Genomic DNA, 14,314 nt, shown 5'->3' on the forward strand with positions numbered 1-14,314 from the left:
TTTTTATCTTTCTTTATAAAACAATCACTCTGTAGTGACCTTAGGTAAGGCGGAATGGCTTTAAATAAGGTCAACAATAAAAAAAGGGAACTGAAGGAGATTGTGCATTTTTTTAAAAGGCATAATGAAAAGAAGAAAAATGGATATGAAAAGAGAATAAGAAAGAAAGTGAAGAGGGAAAGGTGGGCAGGAGGAATATGGAAATGGAGGATGTAAGAAATTTTAGACCTACTACAAAAAAAAGTATTTGCTAGAGATATGTACCTGCTGAAATCAGTTCAAAGTTGGTGTGCTATTCATACATTTGTATGAGTTCTGTGAACTGAAATTATGGGGGCTACCACCAGAACTGTTTTATTGGAAGAGGTGTAACAGTACACGCTGAAGAAAGTATTCGGTCAGAGGGACACAGTTACCTTTCTGAGTAACCTAACCCATCATTTCCATGGATTTCAAGCAGTGCCTTTGTGCTGCATCTTCTTCATGGTTCACCTGAAATCCTCTTGTGTAGGTATAGCAATACTGTAGTAGAGCAAAAGCGGAGTGAGAAATATTTTTGTAGTAAAAAGATGGATTTTTGTTAAATAGGTTTTGTACATGTGTAGCTCTGATGTAAAAGGAAAACAAAACAAAAACAACTTATTCAGATTTCAAAGAAGTTAAAACAGGTAATGACAAGACTTCAGTGAATTGTGAAAACTCTGTGGCTTCTATAAATGCTTCTTTGTAATGGGATCCTTAAATTCAAACTTTACATATCCGTGGCTGAGTTTGTTGTGCAAGCTTGCCATTATTGTGGAGAGAGATAGACAGCTTTAATCTATGTGTCATCTTATTCTTATTTAGACATCTAACATTGATCATGTGAATCTGCTGAAACAGTATTTCTTGTTGATTCTAAGGGGAGACTGGAGCATATGTTTTGGATGTATAGATATGCAGTGTAGATACTTTATTTCATAGACAGCCTTCAAACTGAAACTCTGTTTTGGAAATTGCCTTAGCCTTTAGGCAAAGGGAAATGTTTTGAAGACAGTCCATGAAAGAAGTTAGTGTGACTGGGAGTAAGGACTCTCTCTCTCTTTTTTTTTTTTAATCTTTAATATTCATTAATTATAACTTTATTTAAATACTAGTAACAATTAACTTTATTTTTTTTTTTGATTTTTTTCCCCAGAAACTACCTCTTCAGGTTGCGGCTTGAGGATCTCTCTCTAATTCAGGTATGTTTAACATTTGTTTTCTTTGAATGATATAGGTTAGGCAGATGTTTTAAAGCAGATAATCAAGATATATTCATAAGCTTTATAACCACAGATAAGTATGCATCTGTTTTTGTCCTCTTTGCTGTATTATGTAAATCGTATTATCCATTTTAACTCCAGATTAGTGTTTGTCCGAGGCCATACAGACCTGATGTTATTTTACTCTCTGCTGTGATTTTTATTAGAGAGGATCTGTACAAAATGGAGGCTGGTAGGATTATGTTCTAACAGAAAAATGTTTTAACTTATTGTGCATTTTGTTAAAGCTTCTTTCTTCAGGCTATATTATTATTATAGAGAAGATAACAATTTTTTTAAAAGAATGATAAATTAAAAAGTGAATTCATACTTGCTAAAGAAAAATTAGACTAATCAAGCAGCAAACTTTCAATGAATAAATCTGGTGTGAACATAAGTGTCAGAATTGAAGTATTGTGTAAAAGGCAGCTATCTGTTGTTTAAAACTTGTTAGAGCTTGGAATTCGAAAATTAAAGGTTTTTAGAAGTGGTTAGGTGTCATAGGTAAGTGTGAATCCCTGATCGGTTTATTGTACCCTGAACTTCATATGACTTCCACACTGAATTTATCATATACAAGCAGTCACATCTTTCCTCAGTCTCCTAAACACCTCAGTGGTGTTCCTTGGTTAGGTTATGTGGGTTTTCTTTCATTATTTTTAACCTTGGCATCATCTGTAACCTTCATCATGCCTGTATTCTTGGCTGTAAGAGTTATTTTAGTAAGTTTAATTAAGTTGTCTAATTTACTGAGGTAAGGTAATAGGAAAATCACAATGAAATTGAAATTTGTTTTTTCATAATCTTTTAATTTACGTAATTTAAAACTAGCTTTATATTCAGTACTGTAGCTATTACTTCACAAAGTAATACTAAATAGTTAAGCAATGAAAAGTAAAATGCACTGAGGTAAAACTATCTTTGTGATTTGTAGAACACTGTGTGTATGCCTTAATTAGGTTTGAAGTCTTCCTTTACCTTCCTTTACTAGAAACAAGATCTGAAGTTGGCTTATAATTAACCAAAATTGCAGTATTTATAAATAGTCTGTCTGTTGCTAGTGCTTAAGGCTGCAATGCAACGTGCACTTTTAGTACCCAGAATTCAGATTGTTTACTCGTGTGACATACTAGACAACTTGGCTAATAATTTGTGTTAAGCCATGAAGATTATTAATAGGATGCACAGAAAAATCTCTGATGGTGCTGTTGTACTTTTTTTAACAGAGAAAAGCTGAGAACTTATACCTATGAATTAGCAAAATAAAGTTCTCAGCTTTCCTCTGTTAGAAAAAGTATCAGTTGGCTGAGGTCACTAAAGCAGGAGAAATCCATAGATTTCGGAAGTTTATAACTGTGCTAAACTAACCAACACCCACGTGGGTCAGCAAAAAAAATATAAAATTAGGAGAGAAATCCCAATGTTGATTTTATACGAGGTTACTGGATTTTGGTTTTATGAATATGCAGAAGCCTTTAAACAAACAGTCCTCTCAAGTTAACTTTTGGTAGAATTTCTTATTCAGTCTTCAATGATGTAACACCATTGGTTTACTTCTGTATCTTTAAACCTCTCCCTTTGATGAGATTGTATTTCCAAAAAACAAAGTATGTCATTATTTTCTCTTACCAGCATATCTCTACTGCTGCTACTCCGAGTTTCAAAGTTTTCTTCCCTGTTTTGTTCTCTACCGTTATGAAATCTCCATATTTGTCCTTCACAGATCTTTTTATCCTTTTCTTCCCCTGTGCTACCCTTTTGGTCCTGTTAGAGGGCTCCAGGGCTGCCCTTCTCCAACATATTTGCTTGGAGTCTTCCAGGCTGGTGAATGTGCCTGTTATGGAAGCTCTAAGTCAGCTGTGAGATATTTGAAGCCTTTGTTTTGATGCAAGTAATGTAAGGTGTATTCTTTATGACTCCCAAAGTCATTGTGCAACAAATTCAGATAATTTTGTAGTCCTGTGTGGAAAGTATGATTGCAGTCACTGATATAGTCATAAAAATAGGTTTAGGAGTGTTTTTGAGAGGTCATCTAGTCTCTACTGGTACCCCCAGACCAGGATCATGATCACCACTTCTGTCATCATTGGGGGTTACTTGTCTGAACTCTTCTTACAATTTCAGTAGATTCCGTAACTTTTTTCAGCATTTGTTGGGAAATGTTAAGACGCAGAGGGAATCTCTCAAAGTCTTACACTAGAAAGTGTGAAAGCTTTATTAATTTAAGCAACCATAACAATTCTCAAGGAAGCTTTGAATTCAAACTTGGCGGCTTTGAACCTGAAACCCACCTAAAGACAAGATTGTATTTACTGTACTATATTTATTGTACTGGCAGAATTATTCTTTTAGCATTATTCTTCATGCAGTTGTCATAATATATAAAAACTAAGCTTAATTTTTCCATTTATGTTTCTTTGATTACTTTGCATGAATCAATTTTTGTAAAACTTGTAGGTGTTTCACAAGTTAATTTTCACATCTGGAAAGAAAGGTACATGGTGAAGTGCTAGCTGTAAGATGTTTTCAGTGTGGAAAAATAACAATATGAAAGGGCTGGAAACAATACAACCTATACACCTGTTGTTTAATTATTTTAGAAAATTACTCAAGCTCTATCTTTGTTATCATGTGTGTGAAGAGGGAGGAAAATTGTTGACTCTTCTCATCCAAAGCAGATGCTTCCAGCATGGAAGCAAGGATGTTTGTTAGAATTTGCATCTTCCTTTTCTACAGTTTTCAATTGGATTTTTATAACTGTTTATTTTGTTTACATTGCTGTGTTTGTTTTTTTGTGTTTTTTTTTTTTAACCTTGATTCATCAGTTTAATTTTTCTTATAGTATGTTTCTATCAGAAAAGAAAGGGAATACCTAACATTTAATCAACCAGTGGTACACCTCAGTTATTTCTGTAATAAATAAGTTTTCCCCATCTGCCATGTTTAAATAGCTATTGGAATAGGTTATTTGGTTTTGTCCACATGCTACTCTTGAGAAGATGTTAATGTTTCATGTTATATGTAACAAACTGGAATAGTAAGAATGAGTTATAAAAAATATATCCTTGTATATCTTGTACAATTTTCATTACATTTTTTAAAAGAAAGACACTGTAATATTATCAGACATTACAGTATTATCAAGTACAACTTTGTAATGGGAAAACTCTCTACAAAGGAACAGAGTACAATAATGACTCCTTGTTTAAACACTTGTTGCAAAAAAAAAAAAAAAAGCTTATATATATATGTGCTTTGTTTTTTTTAAGTATGTAACTGGAAAATAGTTTGAAATGCAAGATAACCTTCCTTTAAAAAAAAAGACATTTAAAATTCAAGTTCTCACAAAAGAAATGCAGAACAGAAATTCATTTATGAAAAGGTTTCTATTACTTTAGTGAAAGTTAATCCCCTGTAAAAGTGAGAGTTAGTGTTAATAGATTGCCTCAGACAGGATGTGTATCTAAAATGAGATAGGACTGTTTAGTGAGCTGTCATTGCCCATTGTAGATATATCAAAGATGTCATCTGACATGTCATGGTTCTGTGCTCTGTACTTTATAGGAAAAGCCTATTGTCTGAATGAGCAAGTTCAATACGATGGTGTCTATAGCAAACTGGTATTTGATGTGTCTCAGCAATTTTCTGTGTGTGGGAGAATAAAGAAGAATAAAAAGAGTTAAAGCCCTTTAAAGCTCTCACTGGAGAAGCCTGAGAGTCAAATTGTTCAAAGCTGGCTGTCTGAACAATGTGTGTATGGTGATTATGGATTAGAAAAGAAGCCCTGATTGGGTTGTGGTTGTAGAATGCCAAATATTTTATACTTACTACAGTGTAGCCTCATAGATTTCGTTTTATTATTGAAGGCTTGTTTGTTTTTCATTTGTGAATTTTGTTTTGCTATCTCTCACCTCAAGTAATAGAAGAACATTGCCTAAAAACATTGGCCAAGATGAAACCTGAATTTTTTGAGAAATCTTTTATATTTCTTAAAATGCAAAATCAGAAATCTAAATAGTGGTCAAAAAAAAAAAAAAAAAAAAAAAAGTTTGAATAATTATGGCATCTAGGCAGTATGAAGATTAATAGAGGGACTTTGACCTTATGTAGAGAATGGCTGTAACAAAAGTCTTTATTTTTCAACTTAAAAAAAAAAAAAAGAAAATAATGTTTCTAAATTCAAAGATTTGTTAGTGTCTGCCTCCCTGAACCCTGAGTAGTTTGCTGGTACATCTGTAAAGTTCATCACATGGATGAAGATTTGTACATTTCATCAGGGTTGTGAAAAGCTAATACATGCTGTCTTGTAACATTTTTTTAGGACAATTGTGCCATCTTTGTAAGCATGTGTCCTAAAAATGCTTTTATTTACTGTTTGGGTTCACCTTTCTCATCTGAATCTTTTGGCTGTGAAGCCTATTCTCAGTTTGAAATGCCCAGAGGGTTTAAAATCAGCCTATTCCACCTGCTCCTGTAGTTATAGAACTCTCCTGAGGTTTTATGCTCATACTGAATCAACACTTTTTTTTGGTTAAAAATACATATACCTCAAAGTCAATTTTTAAAGGCAATTTTAGCCTCAGTTTATTGCTAAAGAGTCAAATTTTTCACATAAGCCAAAAAGGTTGGAGATTTTTTTTTCTTAATTATTATTGTTGTTATTTAAGTTTAAATACTGGAGTATTAAGCTGATTTTATTTATTTATTTATAATGTAATGGTTAATGAGGTATTCAGGGAAGTAAAGGCAAGATGGGATTTATGAATTGTCAGGAAAAAGAGTTGCTTTGGAGAAAGACTTTAACTAAAGGGAATTCTTGATTTTGTTTGCATGTTTCTAGAGTGTCTGAAGTACTTCCTATACAAGATTGTTCACTTTTATAAGTCATCAGTGCCTAGATGGTAGGCTAAATAATGAGTTAATTTGTTATATATTTTGAATATATACTTTGTTTTCTTATGTTAAGCAAAGAGAGAAGCTGATTTTGAGAATTAGTGTTTTTTTGTTTTGTTTTGTTTTTTTTTTTTTTTTTTTTTTTTACAGGTAAATACATAATTAGAACCTGAGACACTTTAGAAATTTAAATGCAGAATATTTTTAACAATACTTGATACTTTTAGGTAGCAAACATTTTTGCTACCTAATACCTTATTTTATTATTATTATTTTTTTTTTTTTACAATTGCTTGCTATTACAAAGTGGGAGCTTATAAAGTCTTTTGTGAAAGGCTTTTATAACCATGTTTTTGACTATGTGGTGATTTGGCCCAGTCTAGAGAAAATGACATTCCAATAGAGGCATAAAACACTAAGGCTCTCCTTACAGTTCATTTCTGGGACAGTGCCCTAAGCTTGTGAGAATTCATCACATAGAATTAAATCTTTAATTTATGCTGATATTAAAAACTTTGTTATAATGAACATCACCTTCAGAGATAAAGTTAAGGAACCTGAGCTTTAATCTTTAATTTCCTTATTTTGTTTATTTGCAAAATAAATTGAACCTCTTAAAGGCAGCTTGATGTTTTTTCTGTAGAGCTTTCCTAGACTGTACTTCTGTCCATTTATTTCTGTGTTGCATATTCTTAGTTATTAGTGGAAATGGATGTCTGATTGGGGAAATACATGAAAAAGCCTAATGAATCATCATTTTATTTAGGGGTGAAGCTACCTGTGTGGAAAACAAGATGCAAGAAAAACTTTCTCTGTTTTCACACTCAAAAGCATATGGGAACTAAACTAACCTGAGGATATCCTTAACTTGTTATAGGCTTAGGTTGGCATTGGTAAAACCCAGAGTACAATGAGATTTAACATTTAATTTGGATCCCTAAGGGGAAAAAAAAAACAACAACAAGAACAAACCAATCAAACAAACACTCAGACTGGGTCCTTCTGTGCCTGATAACTGCTTAAGGGTGAGGGGAGTAGAAGGCATTCCTCCCTATTATGGGTTTCTTTCCTCCTTTCTCATAAGGGACCATCAGCCACTAAAATATTATTTATTCTTTGTCCCTTCATGTATGCATTTGGGGTATGTGAATGAAAAATGGACAACCAGACCAGATAAGTTAGCATTAGTTTGTCATTAAGATTTCCACAAATTCTTCCTGGAGAACTTTGGAAGCAAAAGGAACAACTAGTGCTCAAAACTTTTTCAAAGAAGACTGAGATGAGCAAATCGCAGAGTGACCAGAAGATGGAAGAGCAAGCGCAAACATCTGCTTAGGTGCTATGGATGAGCAAAACTTGAAAAGGTGTTTAAACTCTTACCTTTTGTATAAGATGGTGCTGAGGGGAGAATGTTCTTTTTAAAAAACAAATTGCTGTACATCTGCATATCACAGTTCTACTTCTGCACAATACTTCCTCTTGTTGATCCCTTTCAGATGGTAGACTGTTTGTTTCTATCATATAGCAAATCTGAAAATAATTAAGCATTTGGGGCTTTAAACGAGAGGTAAGAAGTCTTTGTGAAGCTAGAGCTAGTCTTCTGTTGCAGGTAAAGATGGACTTGGTGACTGCTTGTAGTTCCAGTTCTTCTTCTATGGTATCATTAGTATTTTCACAATGTTTTCTGCTTACACTTACAGAGTGTAATAACCTGATTGATGATGAATTTGGCCATCAGTGCATGTTTTCCTGTGTCTAATCTGTACCCCAATGACCTCTTCTACATGTAGTCAAAAGGGGTTTTCTAAAGGTGGATGCAACATGTTATATCGCACAAATGTTGATCTTCACTCCATGTATCTGCAGGGAAACCAGTTAGCAGCAGACAGTGCTTCACTCCCTGGAGGAGTTAAAAAAACAAACAACAGCAACAAAGATACTAAAATAGGCAGTGTTCATAGGTTCACCTACATATTAATGCAGAAGATAGCTACTTAAAAAAAATATATATATCCATATTTTGTTGTGTTTGCCCACATTTTCTTCCATTTTTCATTCTGAATATTTTTCTCTGAACGGGATTTTTCACCCACGGGATATTAGTTATATATCTTCTGTATTTGATTTTTTCTTTGTGGGATGTTTTTTTTTTTCTTCTTTCTTATATTCTGAGTTCAAATGCAGATCCCTTTACAAAACCACATAGGGTGCATATGAGGAAGCCAGTTGGATGTATGACTCTTCTGCTTATCCCTGTTTGTCAATCAATTACACTTCACTCCTAGATAACTAGGAGGTTTTAGTCTCCAGAATTTGTAGTATCCTACCCTTCAGTACAGCTTGATATTTGTCATAGAAGGTTAGAAAGAGTCTGGGTGAAGGAAAATAATATTGGCATATTTTCAGTTCTTTGCTGCTGCCTTGTCTTATCTGTGTGTGCATTTTGGGAGTATGGAGGAAAAAAAAAAAAAAAAAAAAAAGAAGAAAAAGAAAGCTGGGCAAAGACTTTGTCATTTGTCATTTATTTGCTGTGTCTGTCATTGTTTTCTGCCAGTACTGAAATACAAGCACAAGTGCATTTCAGATAAATGAGTGTGAACACATCCATTTTGCTAGAGAAGCTTAGCTTTTTATTTTTAGTTTCAATTTCCTACCTCTGCTTGTTAGGCTGCATTTCTTGTGTGCTTACAGTAATTTTCCGTACTGGTTTCACAGCAAAGAAGTAAAATAGGTACTGAATTTTTTCACTACTCCTCATTTCCTTTAGATAATAAATGTGTGTTTTATTTGTAAGATAAAGGGGAAACATGGATCACTGGTGTGTGTGTGTATAAAGCATGAGTGCCTTTGTTCTCATGCGAAATAGAGCTGATTTCAAAAGCTCTATTTTACAGCACATATTTATGAAATAGTTATTAAGGATTTTTTACTGGTATACTTCATCTCATTTTGATTGATTGACTGCCAAATTTTCTCGGTATGTATGGTGTGCAACTAGACTGTACCTGAAAGTAATAGTGGAAATGTCTTTTCATAAGAAGGTGGCGGTTGTGTTTATGTTTTCACAAATATGAATATACTGACACCGCTGCAGAAGAGTAATCACCAAGTAGCATGTTTGAAGGGAAATCAGCTTTTGTTTTCCAAATATCTAGACTGCATAAGACCATGGCATGCTTCAGCTGATTCTGGAGTAAAGTATTCTGGAACAAGTCTGCAATATTTATGGAGGGATGTCTGTTCTCCTCTGAGAATCAGCCTCTTTCCACATAGCCTCTATATTGAAAAAGTGCAGCAATGATAGGAGACTGTACAGAAAATGAAAGCAGAAAATACTAATACAAAGACTGAAAGCAACTTGTCTTTATTCCTTTGTTGTCTTCATTCATATGTCCAGGAGGAGAGTTGGCTACAAGCAGTTCCTGATCAAGGGTTTCAGCTCTTCACCACATAGATGTTTCAGTGTGGAACAATTTAAAAAAAATTCTGGAATATGCAGTATGATTCGAAAGAGATGTCCCTATTATATCTGTGATCCAGGAAATATGCATCTGCATACCAACATCTGCAAATATGATTATCAGATTTTGCTTATAGACACTGGTATGGAACTTCATTGCCTGTTCTGGTCTATAAAAACTAATTTGAGTGAACCACGGTTTGCATGCCACATATATCCTAGATGTAGAGAACAGCAGATCTCAGTTAGAGAGAGGATTGTGTTTTCCAGTGCTGCAGAGATCCATTCAACAGTTCTATCAGGCTTATGGATATAGATACTTTGGGGTAATTTCAAATATAGGAGGTGTGTTCATCTTACACCTCTGTGTATAACATCATCAGTACCTAGTTTAAGGGCACCGTGTGATCCCTTGCCATTATACCTTGCCCTTGCTTGTTAACATGTGAAATTAAAAAACATTTAAGCCAAGATTAAGAGAAAGAGTGCAGTTAAAGGATGCAGCCAGCTGCTGAATTACTCACTATTTCCCTAAGGCAAAAATTTCTGCTCCCTTGATCCCTAGAGAGGAGGTGGACATTCTTCAAGGGCAGGAGACTAGCTTTTGTTTGGTTGGTAGGTTTGTTTTGTTCTCATTTGCTTCTGTGAGTAGGAAAAACAGGAAAGTCTGTTTTGAAGAAAGTATTTGAGAAAACAAAGCTCCTGAATAGAGCATTCCAGGAACGTGGACACTTGGTGCTACAAGCTAATGAAGAGGAAAGGTCTGAGGAACTTACAATAAGAACACTGGTGGGAGAGGAGCCCCCACAGGTGCAAGAGACAGCGTTCTGCTCTCATAAATGGCTGAGGACACAAGGAGGGGCTGTGCTGCTTTCAGTGTGATACTCAGGTCAGCACTACTAAGCCCAATTTAAATGAGGATTGTTTCTCCTAAATGTTTTAAGACACTGTTTAGTTATAGCATAGGGAACTAGTTCTGGTCTGGATTAAGAATAATGATTAAAGTCGCTTCAAGTTCTATTTTGATAGGCATATCTTGTCTTTCTAGAAAAATAAATAAATAAATAAATAAAAGGCCTCTTTTTTTGCCTGTCTTTGTTGTACTGCATTTTCCCCTTGTTTTTAGCAGGTGTTCTTACCTCTTTTGGCATGTATTGTTTTACCCATCCCAGATGGTACCACAACATGATGCTACTGTTGTCAAGTCTGGGAGCTATAAATAATGTCAAAATATGGGAATAATTTTATTTATTAAAAAAAAAACAAACAAACAAACAACTAGATGTGCTTTGAAATATATGGTGTTAGGCACATATATGAGATTTCTATATTAAATCACTATTTCAGCTGTTATTTAGGATTTACTTGAAGGCAGGAAAACTTAAAGCGCACTTGATTTAGGTGATGATCTGGCATAATAAATAAATAACTACATTATTTCTATTAATAGCACTTTGATTTTTACTTTATGGGTAAGATTATTGCCTTTTGAGGGCAGTTCAATGAAATGAGCACTTAGGAGCTACACTTGGTCAATGGGGTTTTCCCTATGACAGTATTTCCACTTATTCCCCCAGAATGGAACTTGGAGTCCAAACTTAGGTGCTTAGGCTGTCTGCCCAGTGCGTGGGGGTAGCTTCATACTCAGGAACAGCATCCACCAACATCTGCATTCTAAGCTATCTAATCCAGCCAGGAAATAATGCTGATGGTACATGGAAACATAAATGTCAGCCCATTTTTGAGTTAGGCATCCGTATGGAATTTGACAATAGGGATTTTGTCCATGTTGTCCATGGCTTTCACAGTCAGTAAATTACATGTAAAAAAGTAAACTAAGCTCTTTCTACTGTGGTTTATAAACTGAAATAACAGGTTGAAGTTGAATACCGTATGACTACTAATGAGCGTTCTTAAGCAAGGCTTCATTGCTGACTGAATATAGGCTGGTCTATTACATAATTAACCTTGTTATAGGCTTATTTGCTGTCCATCTGTGCTTTTTTTCATTTTCCTTTTTTCATTTTCTCCTCCCTAATTTTAATACTAGCTTCCCTTCTGGGTTTCTAGTGCCTGGAAAATTATTTATTTTCTTCTCCAGGTCTATAAAATAATTCTATGATATGATGGTGGCTGGTGTATTGAATTGCCAGTCAAATAAAATATAAAATTAAAAAGTATATATTATTACACAGTCAGGAAATTATAAACTGTAGTGTCTGTACTTGGGCTTGTTCACTTATCTTGAGATGTTTATGGTAATTTAGCTAGAGATAAGTAATGACAAGAATATGATTTGAAGAAAACTTAAATGAGTTAGTCAAACAGGAATTTGATTAGAGGTTAATATTTATACGTGTAGTTGTATATATTTTCCATTATGGAAATTGCTTTCTTGATGAAAACCCATTAGTATTTTTCCCAGGGTATAGCTACCATTGCAGTAATCGGAAACAGTCAACTCCAAAATTGCTTGTGTTTTGGTTTATTTTTTATTGTTTTTATTTAATGATTAAGTTAGGTTTATTAAAAGACCTGAGAAAAATCTCAGAATTCCATATTTATGTTGATACCCAGGGTAAAACAGCATAATGGAAGTCAGTTCTAGGAATAATCAGTAACTGGGGCAGAAGGAAAACAAATTTTGGTTAATTAGTAGTTAAATTATAACTTAATTGTGGCATTGACCATTTTCATATGGTACATGATTCAGTTCCTTACTGTTTTATTCTCTAAATGAAACCTGAAGCAAGGAGGATTTTTCAGATTTTATTGTAAAAAGTTAAGTTGAATCACTCTAGAAAATAAAAGAATTTCTTTTTTTTTTTTTTTTTTATTTTTTAAATTATTATCATTATTCTTTGACTTTCAGAGCTTTAAAAATGAACATTTTGAATGAAATGCTAGGTTTGGTATTTTCCCTTTACATTAGTTTTCATTAATTACCTTTAAATATGAATTAGAGAATGCATTCATTCTGAAGTCTCATTGAATGCAGTAGTTCTCCAATATTTGTATGTGCTATTCCTTTTAGGCTATTTGTCAGTGGAAATCTCACTTGAAAGGGTTAGAGCCTTAAGCCCAAATCTTTGCCTAGGTATTTGACAGTTCTGTGCAATGGTTCTGTGCCTCCTTGTGCTTATCACAGAGACCTGAAAATATGAAAGGTCAAACTGTTCCTTACTTTTTGAAACCCTGGTGCTATAAGATGAAAACAGGAGAGAGAAGAGAGGTGAGAGAAGGGACTTTATGCAAATTGGAAGCATAGAAAGAAGTCTACATGAACATTCAGATTTTTGCACACATCTTAATTGCCAGTGATGAAGTGGAAGCTTCCTCAATGTTGTTCTTTCCAATTCCTAAATGAATTGCTTCTTTAGTTACTCCAGTAAAACTTTGCATGCTGTTGTCTAAATACCCAGCCATTTAACTAAACTAAAACAAAACAAGAAACAAACAAAGTATCTGGATTAAATTTTATCCTGTCAAACTTGCAGAGAACCGTTGGCAACTGCATTTTTTTTTTTTGTACTTAAATTAGGATAACTTTTATTACTGAAGGTTTAATAATAAGCCAGGACAGGTTTAAAGAAACAATAAAGCTTTAAGTTCATAGAAGATCAAAAATCCATCATTGTATATTTATAAACATTGCTCTAGTTGTGATTCCATAATCTTTTCTCACATGGCTGCCAGCAGTATTACTTGTAGAATATTGTGCTATGCATCTTGAGGAAATAAACTTGTGATTTTGGCATTAATTTAGCAAGTATTTCTCTGTGTCCAAGCCTTTTGTTCATGGAAAAGAATGGAAATTGCATGCTGAATATTTACCAAAAGGCTTACCCTTTTCTTTTAAATTAAGTAACATCTGTTGAAAATGCTAAGATAAAAAGATTGTCCAGGATAGAGTGCATATATTTCAATGACACGTACTTTAAACTTGCCTTAAAAATATTGAAACCTTAAGAATATTTTTAATGTAAGGTATTTTATAATTGAAACAATCTTTATAATGTACAACTCATGAAATCAGACTAAATATATTCCCTTTTTTCCTGAAGTACATGTAAGAATAGTAAGTTTTGATGTCTGCTAGATTCAAATGGATGTTTTTTTCCTCTTATCATTGACAGGTTTTACCATGACAGGTTTTCCATATGTTTATACACATGAGATTATGCTTATATGCACTAGTTAAAAACATTTGAGTAGGTGTTTCTAAGGTATTTCTGTAAACATTATTTTTAAATAAATTCATCAGATAAGGACTAACTGCTGTCACACTTCTCTTTAAGTTGGATTCAGATTAAACACTATAATAATACTTCAGATATCCAGTGAAGAAGGCTGAGCAGGAAAGCTGAAAGTTGAGAACTGCTATATGAAAATCCTATCCAAATTATTCTACAAAAACAGTCTTGCTGTGTAAGCAAAGAATATTATTTAACTAAATTTGTACTTTCAGTGATTTTTCTGCATACCCCCAGCTCAGACACAAAAAGGAAGAAATGCTTCCCTTTGCAATTGAGTCAAATTATTCTTATTTCTATAAGATAACATATAAAACATGTTAATTGTTTGATTTCATTTTAATGTGGCTACACATTAAAATGAAGGAATAAGGAATGATAAATCTAGCCAGGCAGACATTGAACAAGTACTTCCCCAGATTTGC

The 14,314-nt window shown here is 33.7% G+C and overlaps 1 protein-coding gene across 7 annotated transcripts in view; it reads left to right on the top strand.

The window, feature by feature from the left end:
- SEMA5A (semaphorin 5A) overlaps window positions 1-14,314 on the top strand; it is a 340,995-nt gene that overhangs the window by 139,769 nt on the left and 186,912 nt on the right. For all 7 annotated transcript variants that reach the window (XM_082753180.1, XM_082753178.1, XM_082753176.1 and 4 more), the window contains one exon: window positions 1,178-1,223. In XM_082753180.1, coding sequence (XP_082609306.1) covers window positions 1,178-1,223 — 46 coding nt within the window. The remainder of the gene's footprint in view (window positions 1-1,177; window positions 1,224-14,314) is intronic.

The sequence above is a fragment of the Aythya marila genome, assembly GCF_965140915.1.
Source record: "Aythya marila genome assembly, chromosome: 2".
Lineage (NCBI taxonomy): Eukaryota > Metazoa > Chordata > Aves > Anseriformes > Anatidae > Aythya > Aythya marila.